General features: G+C 39.7%; 1 protein-coding gene across 1 annotated transcript in view; it reads right to left on the reverse strand.

Moving 5' to 3' along the window:
* The window catches only part of rxrgb (retinoid X receptor, gamma b), a 28155-nt gene that overhangs the window by 1189 nt on the left and 14040 nt on the right, over positions 1 to 12926 (reverse strand). The window contains 9 exon segments of the mRNA XM_042481513.1: positions 864 to 969; positions 1227 to 1318; positions 2366 to 2498; positions 3320 to 3449; positions 5111 to 5271; positions 5562 to 5744; positions 7580 to 7673; positions 7675 to 7722; positions 12147 to 12376. Of these exon segments, the coding sequence (XP_042337447.1) occupies positions 864 to 969; positions 1227 to 1318; positions 2366 to 2498; positions 3320 to 3449; positions 5111 to 5271; positions 5562 to 5744; positions 7580 to 7673; positions 7675 to 7722; positions 12147 to 12376 (1177 nt within the window).

Below are 12926 nucleotides of genomic sequence, written 5' to 3' on the forward strand. Positions count from 1 at the left end.
AGCATGACTTTTACAATTTTTCTTCTTAAATACATACCGCCATATGCCCTGTGAAATGTCGGGAAGGTATGAAGGTATTTTTGAAAAGATAGCAAGCAAGCCTAATATTTAAAATTAAAAATCAATCAAATTGTATCTTACTTTAAACTAATATTTTGCTCTCATTCAGCCTTGTATTGTAATTTTATCAGATTTCACACTCAGTTTTGTGATTGCACTTTATTTCAACTGGAAATATCACACAACCACATTTATGTGACACCAGCCGTCACTTTGTCAAACCACTCAAAAACACATAATATATGATAAGCTGCTCTTTAGTGTATTATCAAATAGTGCATTTTGTTAGATCTAGCCCCACCTACACTTGAAAATCCTGCTTACATTTGATGATGTGTAGTTTAACAGTAGTACTTTTAATTGATATGTTTAAGTGTTTTTTTTATTGCTAATGTTTTATATTTTAAGTGAAATCTTGAATTCAAAAATTCTTCTTTTAATGTAGAATTTGTCATCAATGCCCCTGCTTAGGAAAATTAATTAGTTAAATTTGGTAATTTTTAGTTTATTTTTTTTGTGTTATCGGTTACAATTCTAAGTGTCCACAGCTGAAGTACTGACATTGTGGGCTTTTTTTCCACATCATCCATTGATCTTATTAAATGTAAATTAAAGTAATCAATTGCAATCATTTCCTATAAGCAGTACCAATACCGTCCTTTTAAATCTAATGCTTTAGCAAGTGTTTAAGAGCTGTGTGGTAATGTAAAGTAAGTAATCTTTGTTGCTACATATAAGTCAAAGCAGCAATTAAACAGCAGTGTTTGATATTGATTGATACTGTACTGTAATGCGTTTCCTACCTGCCAGGCTGGTCGGGGTATTTCTGTTTCGTGTATGATTCCAATGAGGCGTAAACTTTTTCCCTCAGCCCCTCGACCTCTGGTGGGTTTGAAAGACCTTTTGCATCTGAAAACAAACACATACAGCCACGCAACACGTTAGTCTAATAAAACACTGAGTCCACAATATCTCAAAGCCAAAGTGTTTTAGCTGGTAAAAATACATGGGAAGTCTCTCCGCGTACAGAATTATTTTCTGTGAAACGCACAAAAAATCAACCACATTTGAGAGTAAATTAAAATGCAGATAAGCTTCTCATCTAAGGTGTTGTTTCTTTCTAGCACGTTGTGTATAAGTGAACAGTGACAGGAGGCCGAGCTGACCTGGGTTGAAGAGGACGATGGCTCGCAGGCAGCCGAGCTCTGTCTTATCCATCTGCATATCTTTCATTTTGGATACCAGCTCTGTCAGGACTCTGCAGGAGATCGAATAACATTAAAGAGGTTTGACAATGATAGCTAATGAAGCAAAAACTGTATATGTATATATATATGTATATATGTTATGCCTCCCATTTCTTATTTAATATTTTTCAAGTGTTATTTAACTTAAAGAAGTATTTTACTGCTGAAAAGATGATCTTTTCATAAAACTGGGCCGTCTATGCAATGATAATATGCGAATACTTTTGAAACTGGTGCTACGTGAAAAAAGCAAACAGAGGACTTTGGCACTTGCTTTTACACAAGAAGTAGGAAATCTACAACTACCAGAATGCACTGCGTCACACGGAACCTTTACACCAGCTTGCCCTTTTGACCCCGGGAAAAGATTTGACAGCTGGATAGTTACAAATGATCTACAGCTAAAAAATGCACTAAAGTATGTGAGAAATAGGAGACACAGTAACATAATCTTGGTCAATATTTGATCAGCACTGCTTGGTTTTATATCATTTGAGAGAGATGGTCCTCTCTTGATCCGCTTCTATACTCTTATGTGTCTGCAGTGGCGGCCACACAAAAATGCTTTGCCTGAGCCAGCGAAAATCCATTAAATAACAGGCAGATCTGGGCCCTGGCAAGATGGAAGGACGTTTACTGTAGTTCATTTACACAAACTCTTAGGATACAAAGCTGGTTGGAAACCGACAAAGTATTCCTTTAAGTTACACAACCAAACTGCAGTATGAAGGAAATGAAAGTAGCCTTTATTGATGTTTGGTAAAAGTTTTCCAACCTCAGACCACAGTATAACTGTAATATATCCGCAGTGGTTTGATTGGGTTGAGTTATACCAACCCCTCACCACTCACTTGCATTTTCACCTCCGTCGTAGTAGATAGCAGTAACTGCTAGTTCTAAAGTCACAAAGCGAATGATAAAGCTATCTCATTACTACATTATTTCATATTTTAGATTTTTCTTTATTTATTGCCTTCTCGCTGAATATTTCTCTGAGGCTCCTTGGTGAACAACAGGACAGAACAGTAACTCTTGCCTCATCTTTAAATGCTTCCTACCTATCAAAGATGGAGCCCACTCCAGCACTGTGGGCGCTGCTTCTGTGGACGTGGAGCCCCGTCGCCAACAAGATGCCGTCTTTTACCGTGACTGAGCGATGCGAGAATGAGGCGATAAGAAGCTCGTTCCAGCCTGGATGCACAAAACAAACAACTTATCCGGTCATTCCCTCCCTTTGACTCCTTCATAGATTTGTGTAAATGCTATATGAAGTAATTTATGTAATTTATCAGCCTTCCCCTGTTTTGATAAACATTCAAGGATCATTATCAGGTCTGCTGTGTGTCTTCTTCCTCGTTCAGGTCTGTGTGTGAAATGTCTCACCAGCAGAGGTCAGCGCTGGTGTGGCTGCAAACCGCACTGCTGGGACTTGGCAAATAGTCCAGTTATATTTGGTTTCACTGCTCCATTAAACTAGATGGCAAGAATGTATTGAGCAAATGTAAAAGACTCAAATAGACTGCCTGTCTGGGGATGAATGACACCACCATGAGGACAACAGCTCGTAAAAAGGCCTGTTTACTGTTGTTGGGAAGTGTGTATGTGAGTGTGGGTCTTTTTTGTTGTTTTGTTTTAATGCCCTGCATGTCCTCCATGCACATATTGCTGTGTTTGTTGATTGTTTATTATAAGGATCCCCATTAGCTGACACCTAGGGGACAAGCTAGTCTTCCTGGGTCCAAGACAACATAACATTACATCACAACAGAAACAAATAATAAAAATTAATAGTAAACAATAAAGTAAATAAGTGAAAGAAAAATAGTAATAATAATAATAATAACAATAACAATAAAAAATTATTATTATTATTACCATCATAATAAAACATGATAAATAATGAAAATAAAAAACAGTATAATAATGGTAATAGTAATAAAACAATACAACTAGTCTGAAAATAGTAGTAGTAAATGTGCATATACTGCTACATTCATGTCGTGTGTGTCTACCTGCTCGTAGTAGGATGACCTGGTCGTCGAGGGGGAGTTCGGAGAAGTGCGGGATCCTTTTGGCCCACTCCACCAAGGTGAAGAGCTGCTTGTCTGCTGCCTGGCAGATATTGGTGACAGGGTCGTTGGTCTGGAGAGGAACACGGAGGAAGAATGCAAAAACAAATCAATAACTGAGCTCCTTCAGTGACATCTAAACGTGTCTAACAGCAGTTTGCGAGCAGGTGCAGCTGTGGCTATTTTTGGGTGCAGTGTAAACCATCAATTTCCTCTCAAAACGTGTGAGGCTTATATACAACACAATTACAGCCTCAAAAAGGACCACAGTGTTTACATGCACGCTAGTATTTCACTATTTTTCCAGGTTTTTTACGGGTCATGGAAACAGCAAATTCTGTTTGGATATTCCTAATTAGGTCCTATTAGGAATATGGCACCTACTTTTAAACATTACGAAAGCTGGATATCAACATTATCTTTGGATATGCACAAATATACAAAAAACTTTTCAAGAGGACAGTTATAGAGATAGGCAATGAGAGGGAGGCAATGTTCACACTAAGGTTCGACCGATTTTCAGGGCCAATACCGATTATTAGTAGTTGATGAGACCGATAACCGATATTTGGAACTGATAAGAATTTACAATAAAAATGAAACTCTTTCTGTAAATACTTGGAATTTGGAATATAACAAACTACACACTAGACTTTGTTTAAATGCAACTTTTTGTCTGGTGAAAATTTAAATAAAAAATTAATAAATAAAAATAGCTCCCTATGGTTTTATAAAGTAAAAGTTCCTCCCATGCTGACACTTTCTTTGCACTTTTTAATAAATGAATTTTATCGGCGATCATCAAATTAAAATGCTTATACAGATAATCGGCAAAAAGACAAATCTTGGGCCCAATAATTGGCCCGTCCGATAATCTGTCGACCCATAGTTCACACACTCCAACAAGTCTGCTACCGGTGGTAAAATTGGAAGAAATCCCATTTTAATGCACAGAAGCAAAATGTCCCAAGCAGCACCAGCCTTTCCACTTGTCCATATTTACAATTGATAAACAATATGTTAGGGCACTATTACACAGCTGCATGTAAATAGGTATATCGGTGGAATATTCGTTTTCATTCACCATGGAAACAGCTTAGTAGGAATACTGTCTTTTTCAGAATGAATGCAAAAAACCACAATATTTTGTGCAGGTATATGTAGCGATTGTTTTTTAGACACTCTGGCACCAAAGTTTCATATTATGAGCTTGGGTGTTGTGATTTATCATAGAGCTAATGTAATGGATTGCATGAGATAGCACAGGTCTACCCAATAAATTGGTAACTGTGTCTACTTCACTGATTATTTACTGACCTCTGACTTTTATACGATTCCCCAAGTCAAATACTGCAATATATACTGCATAGTTATAAAAGAAAGACTTACGAGTGGCTATCATGAGCTCGATTCACTGGTGGAGGAACACCAGAGACTGAAAAAAATTAAATTTAGCAGTTTATGGATCTGTTGTATCAGTGTTTAGAAGTTTTTATCCTGGATGTAATTTGGCTCTGGGCCGATCATATTCTTTTATTCATCTTAAAATTAACAGAGAGCTTCTTTCTTTAGCCGGGTACCAACACTGATCAGGCCAACATCATAAAGCAGCACATTTTTCACCATCCAGTGGTTTCTCCCTCCGTTAGGTGACTACCTCAGCACCTCATGATAAAAACTAATCCATAATTCATCGGTTTGGCTAAAACATTGCTCGGTGTGTGGGATTCTTACTGAGTTGCTGGGGCTGCCGTCGCTGTACGTCTCTGTTTTGGGCTCCACAGCCAGCTCAGCGTCCAGGATCTTGTCCACGGGCATTTCCTCATTGAAACTGCTGGTAGACTCCACCTCGTTTTCCCCCCGCTCCCTTCCACGCTGCCGCTCTTCCTGCACCGCTGCACACACATACAAATATTTCAGGTCAAACACCGCATGCTTTCACATGTTCCTAAAGCCCAAACTGATGGTATCAAAAAGCCTCTTTTTCAAAACGAACAATCCAAAACCTGAAGATTTTCAGTTTATTATCACATAGAACAAAGGTGAGCAACAAAGGCTCACAATAAAGAAGACTGAACTATGCTTATCCCCACAACATACATTTTAAATGATTAAAATAACCAAGAACACAAACTACAGTTCATATCCAGACTGGTCCTTAAAAATATCACACCTGCACACACACCTTCTCTCTTCATGCCCATGGCCAGGCACTTCTGGTAGCGACAGTATTGACAGCGGTTTCGCTGGCGCTTGTCAATCAGGCACTCCTTGCTGTCTCGACAAGTGTAGGTAAGATCTTTACGGACGGTCCTCTTGAAGAAGCCTTTGCATCCCTCGCAGCTGTACACACCATAGTGTTTTCCTGTGGAAACAGAATCCACAACATCAGTACTGCTTTGACCCAACAACGTGCCTCAATCTTTTTAGTGATTAAAAGATTAAAGGAAAATTTCTGTGTTTTTTTTACATGGAACCTATTTTTACCAAGTTTTTGTGTCTAAGTGAGTAATGGAGACAAAAAAATAGATAAAATTGGTCCAGTACTGAGAAAGACAGCAGTGACGCAAGCTGCAGTAAAATCAATAGGGGCAATTGTGCAGAGTCAATTTATGTCCACCAAAACTCCTTGTTTTTGCCACTGACGGGCTCAGATTGTTATCATAAGCATCTAAAAACATTTGGAAAGGACACTACAGAAAATTTCAATGTTTTCTTTACCCATTACTTGAGCCAGTCTGTTTGCTTCTGTACATAACCAAATCTCACTTAAGGAGAAGTCTTGTTCACAAACCTTGGCAGCTTTTCCACATGGTCCAAATGAGCTAGATATTCAGCAATGAAACTGACAATATTTTAGTTAACACTAAGCTGCATTTACGGCATTACTATTGTAAGACAGTAAAAAAATAATTATTTTATTTATTTATTTATTATTATTATATAATAATTAATGTCTTCACAATAATATTAATAATAACCTGAGCCTTCCAGCTGCAAAAACAAGCACTTTTAGTGGATGTAAATTGATGGTGCACAATTGCCCACAGGCATAGGGACTACATTTTGCTAAGATTTAAATACATAAAATCAAATAAAACACAAACAGAGATCAAACAGAAATAGAGTTATAGTGCAACTGCGAAAGTTAACATTATTGTCATGTAAGATTTTACCGAGGGGCGCATGTTCAAGTAAAATATCAGCAGCCCAAAAATGAACCCAGGGGGACTCCACATGTCATAGCAATAACAAAGCCCTCACCTCTGAGATATGATCTGATTCAACTGTACCAGAGAATCACATCCACACTTTATCAAAGGCTGCTCTGAGATCTGACGTTCTACCTGAATCAGAATTCACATTAATGTCTTGAATGTTTATCAGTGCTGTGTTGAGGTCTGAAGCTAGATTGAAATCTGTCAACCTGTGCCGGTTGTCTCCCTTTGAATGTGGCAAAAAAAAAGAAATCTGTATTAAAAAAATGAAAGAAATGCCTGAGAGGAGTGAACCATTGACAACTGTAGGTGCATCCATTTCCAAGCAACTGAAAACACTGCTGAAAAAGCTGGTTGGCAATGTGTCCTAACAGCAGGTGGATGAATTAAGACGCCTCACTAAATCCTCCAGAGTTAAAGTATTGAAAGCACTGAACGTTGACAATCTAGCTCAGTTGTTTCTGCGCAGTTGTAGCAGCGATTTGCTTCTACTGATTGACATGGAGGAATTTATGGCCACTCTGTTCCCTAATTTAGTGACAGGAAGTCAGGGGCTAAGTGTGTTGATGGATTAGTTAGCCTCTCAGCAGTGGTAAACATGGCACAGTCATGTTGATGTGAGATAAAAAGGCTCGCTAGCTTTATTTATTTCAGAATTGTTAATACAAGGCCTCTCTTTAAAGATGTTGTAAAGAATCATAAGATTACTTTTTTCCCATTTGCTTTCCTGCATCCTCTTTTTAAACTTTCTAACATCTCCATGGTGCTTTCTGGTTTCAGGTGCAACAACTGAGTTTTACATGTTAAAATGATCTAAGAGCAAATCAACATTGCACAAATAAACCTGACATAATGCCTAAGAAGTAACCTTCAATCTGTCTTTGTTATCTTTCCTTGAGTTATCTGGAAGGCGATGTTTGTGCTGGGTTTGTTTGCCCATCCCCCCCCCCACCCCCCCCCCCCCCCCCCCCCCTCCCCAACACTGAGGAGCGGTCCCCGCAAATGGAGCAGATGTGCTTTGACATTCCCCCAGGGCTCGTACACTGGTAGTTGATGTTTCCCAGGTTCTGTAGGCCCTGGTGGAGGCTTGATGTCCTCCGAGCTGCTAACACTGTTCATGGAGTTCATCTGAGGATGACAGGAAGACAGAAGACAGAGAGAGATGAAGCTGAGCCGGCCACAAAAGAACTTTGCAGAGCAGAGGAGGAAGCAGAGGGGAAGCAAGAGTGAACATTGAAAGGCTGTCTCATGACACACTCCCCCTTCCTCTATTTTCTCATCTTGTCTTCCGCTCACCCATACTATTTTTTTCTTCTCCCCACCCACACACTTTATTGTGAAAGTGCAGGGTGAGATCACATGTTTGACTCGTGGGTGGGGCTGGGGCTTTTGTCTGAGGCTCGTCATACAGGTTTTCTAGTGTTTGTTGACAGGGAGAGGCATATGAACGGAGTCACGTGTGCAGAAAGTGCAGTTCTCACACGTAAACAGCAGAGGGCACTCTTATGTAGGGTCTCCTCACCTCTGAGAATGACTTCGATTTTGAAATGTATTGCAAGCTTTTTAAGTTTTGATCCACAAACAATTTCTTTTACCACTTCAAAATGCTGTTTTGATTAATCCTCAACTCATTGCAGGGATACTTAAACTGCTCTGCCTGGGGGGCAATTTTGTAAGATTACGGGAGGCCAGAGGCCAGTTAATAAGCAAACATTAATGATATTTATCAGATAGAATGATTAAGAGGCCGTGCAGCTCAGGTGTATGCAGTGGCGTTTCTAGGATTTCAAGACATCTGGGGATCAGTCTGGACTATCGTGGAGTCTGGGGATTCCTGGTACTTTTTTTTTTTTTTTTTTTTTAATCGAAATCACCTCTGTCTGATGGTTTTTGGCACTAATTTACATTCAAAGCACAAAAAACTTCCACGTATTAATCACTTTATTTTCATCGTGAATTAGAAAGTGGTCTTTAGGCCGCTCTGCACGCTATCACAGCCCAGATTTGGCCCATTGGCCATGAACTGAGTATCCACGTGGGTCCACAACAATTCACACCTTAACTCTGAGGCCATGAGACATTGAAACATTACGTATCTGACCTCAAGGACTCCCATGAAATCTCTTAAATGGTGGATTGAAACGTGTTCGGCGCTAGGCCCGTCACAATAAATACTTTCATTGGACCAGACATTATCCCAAAAATAATTGGGAATAAAGGATATTATCATTTGTAGACCATTTTATGCCACTAATATCATAATCAAGTGTGATTAAAGGTCCGGTGTGTAGGCTTGAACACATCTTCTGAACCTTGAAGGGTGTAGGAGAACCACAGTGGCCGACGTGAAGACAGTGGCCCCATCTAGAACCAGTATTTTATTTGTCCATGCCGGGCTTCTGTAGAACAACCTTGCATTCTCAGTGGAAGAAGACCTGCTCGTTCCTTGTTGATATGTGTTTCTTCCTTCTTAAACCAGAACCAAAGCCTTATCCCTAACCCTAACCACCGAGGCGAACACTACGCATTAACAGGAGGGAAACACTATTTGACAAGGGAACACATTTCATGACACGGGGGCTAACATGATAGCTAATGACTATCAACACTGGGCCTCTTGCACTCTAAAAGTGCAGCTGCAATCTATCGGTAAGCTATGCTGTGTCGTCTTTGTGGTGTTGTTTTATTTTTCTTCAGACTTGTGCAGGTAGGCAAGAGTGGAGGGAAAAACTACTGCTCCCAAAGCTAATGGTCGGGAAATCCCTGCTCTTTATTTTTGCATCATGTTGGATAAATGTTTGCGACATCCTTATGTAAACAAACACGCATGAAAACACAACGGCCAATATCGAGGTCATGACCATATATCGTATGATAAGTTGATAACGTAATTATCATGACAGGTCTATTCTGGACTGAGCAGCAAGTCCAGCTTTCTTCTTCATATCTCTCCTTTGCCTCTTATCATATTTGTGCCCTTTGACCTCTACTGCCTTTTTTTTTCTCTACGCCAGGAGGGATCATATCTGTGCTGAGTATTTTTGTTTGTTTAGTTGTTGCAAACATCTGCACTCCAAGTAGAGACAACAAGACTGACCTACACATGCCTTTCTGTCCTATATATTTGATGCATATAGGACATCCAACAGTCACCTCAGGCTCTTCCTATCACTTATTCACGATGTGCACTCTCTTCTGAAAATCCTCTAATGGCAGACTGAACTCAGGCCTGTGACCTTATAGCAGATATGTTTTTTTATTCTGTCATTCAGTTTTCCTTGAGCTCATCAGTTCTCTGCAGCACAGCCACCTTCTCCTGCTGCAGATGCCCCAAAGGGAGGCAGTCACACTTAAATGAGCATTGAGCCCCCTGCGTACTTGCTTATAAGAGTCAATAGTGGGCAGCTATTTCTTTTCAGTGCACCATTCAACAGAATCCACACAAATAAATAATTTTACACATGCATGGATTGAAAAAATAACTCCTGTGGTGCATTCAAACAGTTGTTCAGACATGTCGCTTTTATACTGCTGCAGAAAAGAGCTACAAGCGCTGTATATGGATTATTGATGCATCATACATTCTTTATACAACACATGGTATGAAGACCACACTGCATCGTACATATAAGGTTTACTTGGGCCTTCTAATGTGCCAGACAAGCGTTGCCACTGTTCCATGATATTTAACTAAATGCCTTTGGTTTTTTATATTGTTGGTCAGATAAAACAGGCAGTATGGATATGTCAGCGTAGCCTTTGGGAAATTGTAATTGGCATTTTTTAAAAACTTTTTTTGACATTTTATGGACCACATGATCAATGAATACACTAATTAAATAATGAAACCAATAATGAAAACATTGCCACATACAAAATGGTAAGACATAACTGAATATTAAATCTGAGTTTAAATCGTCTTTTTTTTTGTTGCTTCTTTTAAAGGCTTGTTTACAATGAAAATCAGCATTAAAATAATCATATTATTACTTGAAAAATAGAAAACACCTAATTTTCACTATGGGTCAAACTACATAATAGCCCCTTTCACACATGCACTGCAAACTTAAAATTATCCAGATATTACCCAGAGGAACTTTATGGGAGAACGCAAATGTCTGAATCAGGTAAATCAGACTTTATCCAGCCAGCCCCTGAACACAACGTCAGTGTAATGTCTTAGGACAAACTATGATTTTCTCAACTTTCAAATTCATCTTATGAATTGACAATCATCATATGTGTGATTCGCAGCACAATTTGAATGGGATATAAAAATAATTTGTCTTTTTTTTTGGTCTATTGGAAGAGGAAGGGCTTCACCTCTCTATTGAATTTGTTTATGCTTCTGTCAGACCGGCACCACTAATGAACTTCAGGTCACCCGGGAAAATAGTGCGAGATGTTACATGACACAATGACCTGATGGACGCTCGGTCACTGGCTGTTGGCAAGCAGTGAAAAGACGGTTCCGCCGTATTGTATCATCAGCTGTCCCTAAAGGCAAAGATCCATATTGTGATTGAACCAATGTATCTCACTGTCTGCAGTGCCCTGCAGCACTGGCCTGAATGCAGCCTTTGAAGCACTCTATGAGTGTTTCTGTACTGTGGCCGATCATCAAAGCGCTGAGCCTGGTGGGGTATGTAGTTTATTCAAGAGACCACTTAAAGAAAGCAGCTCCATTAGCCTTTGCTCTTGTAGTCCTTTGTATCAGACAGTAAAAAGGTCAGTCTTATGGGTGTATCATTTATTCAATCTAAAAAATGAACCTCACAGTGAAAGGAGCTGTGTTAGGATCATGAACAACTCAGGTGTTATATAATAGAGATGGAACTATAAAAGGCAGCAGAGAAAAGTGACAAGGGAAGAAAAATGTTGAAGAGGAGCGAAGAAATCAAAAGAAAATGGGAGCTGCTCTTTTCTCCTTCTCCTCTCTGCCAGTAATCCATTAAAGGGCTAATAGACGGACTGCGTCTTAAGTCCCCTCGCATGACAGCAGAAACACAGAACTCAGGGATGACCTTTAGGGCGAGAAGTTTAAAGGTCAGTAGAAGGGTAGGAGAGCGAGAGGAAAGCCAAGGTATGCCAGCCAAACACATTGGATATGCCTAACCTTCAACCTCCGGTCTGCTGTTGGAGATTCCAAAAATGAGAAGCACATGATCGACCAAAGAACATGATAGTTTAAAGCGGCCGGGGCTTGCCAAATGTAGTAATTTGAAAGAATATGAACCTTGGTGGAAGCTGAGAGGCTTAGGAGGAATGAGTGAAAGGTCGGTGTTGAGGACTCTGGAGTTTAAACACATGAAGTCTTCAAACCACCTTTTTTGATGTTTTGGAAATGTCTGAATACTGTGCAAGTTTCACTGACTGAGGAGGTAGCTTTGAAAAGGCATGCATTTGTTTTACAACTAGAATGCAAATATTATTTGAACATAAAGGTTTTTTCTTTAAAGTCAAGTTGAAACTGAAGTCCATCTGAAAAGTGGCCTTGAAGATAATGCTCATAGCTATCTGATGACCATCAAAACACCCACATATTTTCTCACCTGTGGACTGCCGAGCGGTCCAAAGTTCATGTTGGGCGTGGACGGCAAGGATATAGAAGGTGAGCCCAGGGAAGATGTGATGACGGGGTAGGGGGAGGCGAGGCCGTTCATTGGCGAGCCCAAGGTGGACATGGGGGACGGTAAGTGCCTGGAGGTGCTGATGACTGACGGGTGCCCGCCCATGCCACCCATTGGAGGCGGGTGGGTGTGGGTCATTGGCCCTGTAGAGTCTGAATGAGAGAAAAAACGTGTTAAAAAGATTTGGGAGGCACAAGATAAAAAGATTTACACTGAGTTACCACTTGATTAGTTACTCAAACACAACTGAAGGAATCTACTAGAATGAATCCCGTTTTCTGAAGCTGGAACATCACCAACAGATACCTACCTAAAAAGAATATGTAAAAAGTCCACTGAGAAAGTGGCGTTATTTGACGACTTGATATGAGAATGTGTTGAATATCCGGGCCAAGATTTCCTCATCCATTTCAGCTAATCTCTAGAAACAGATATCTGCATTTAATTCAAATACATACATTAAAAAAAGAATACAAATCTAAATAATCATTAAACTATAGCCGGTGAGTTCAGAGATTATGTTTCAGTCAAAGCGTTCTGCCTCTACACATGGACTGTTTTACCTGCTGCTCAAATGTAATTACTTACTACTGAGGTACTACTACTACAGAAGTATGAAGTTTAGTACTCATTCATTCATCCTTTCATTTTTTATTTTTGCGTCATGCCAAGATTTTCACTTGGTCAATCCCACATGGGAAT

The sequence above is a fragment of the Plectropomus leopardus genome, chromosome 3, assembly GCF_008729295.1.
Source record: "Plectropomus leopardus isolate mb chromosome 3, YSFRI_Pleo_2.0, whole genome shotgun sequence".
Lineage (NCBI taxonomy): Eukaryota > Metazoa > Chordata > Actinopteri > Perciformes > Serranidae > Plectropomus > Plectropomus leopardus.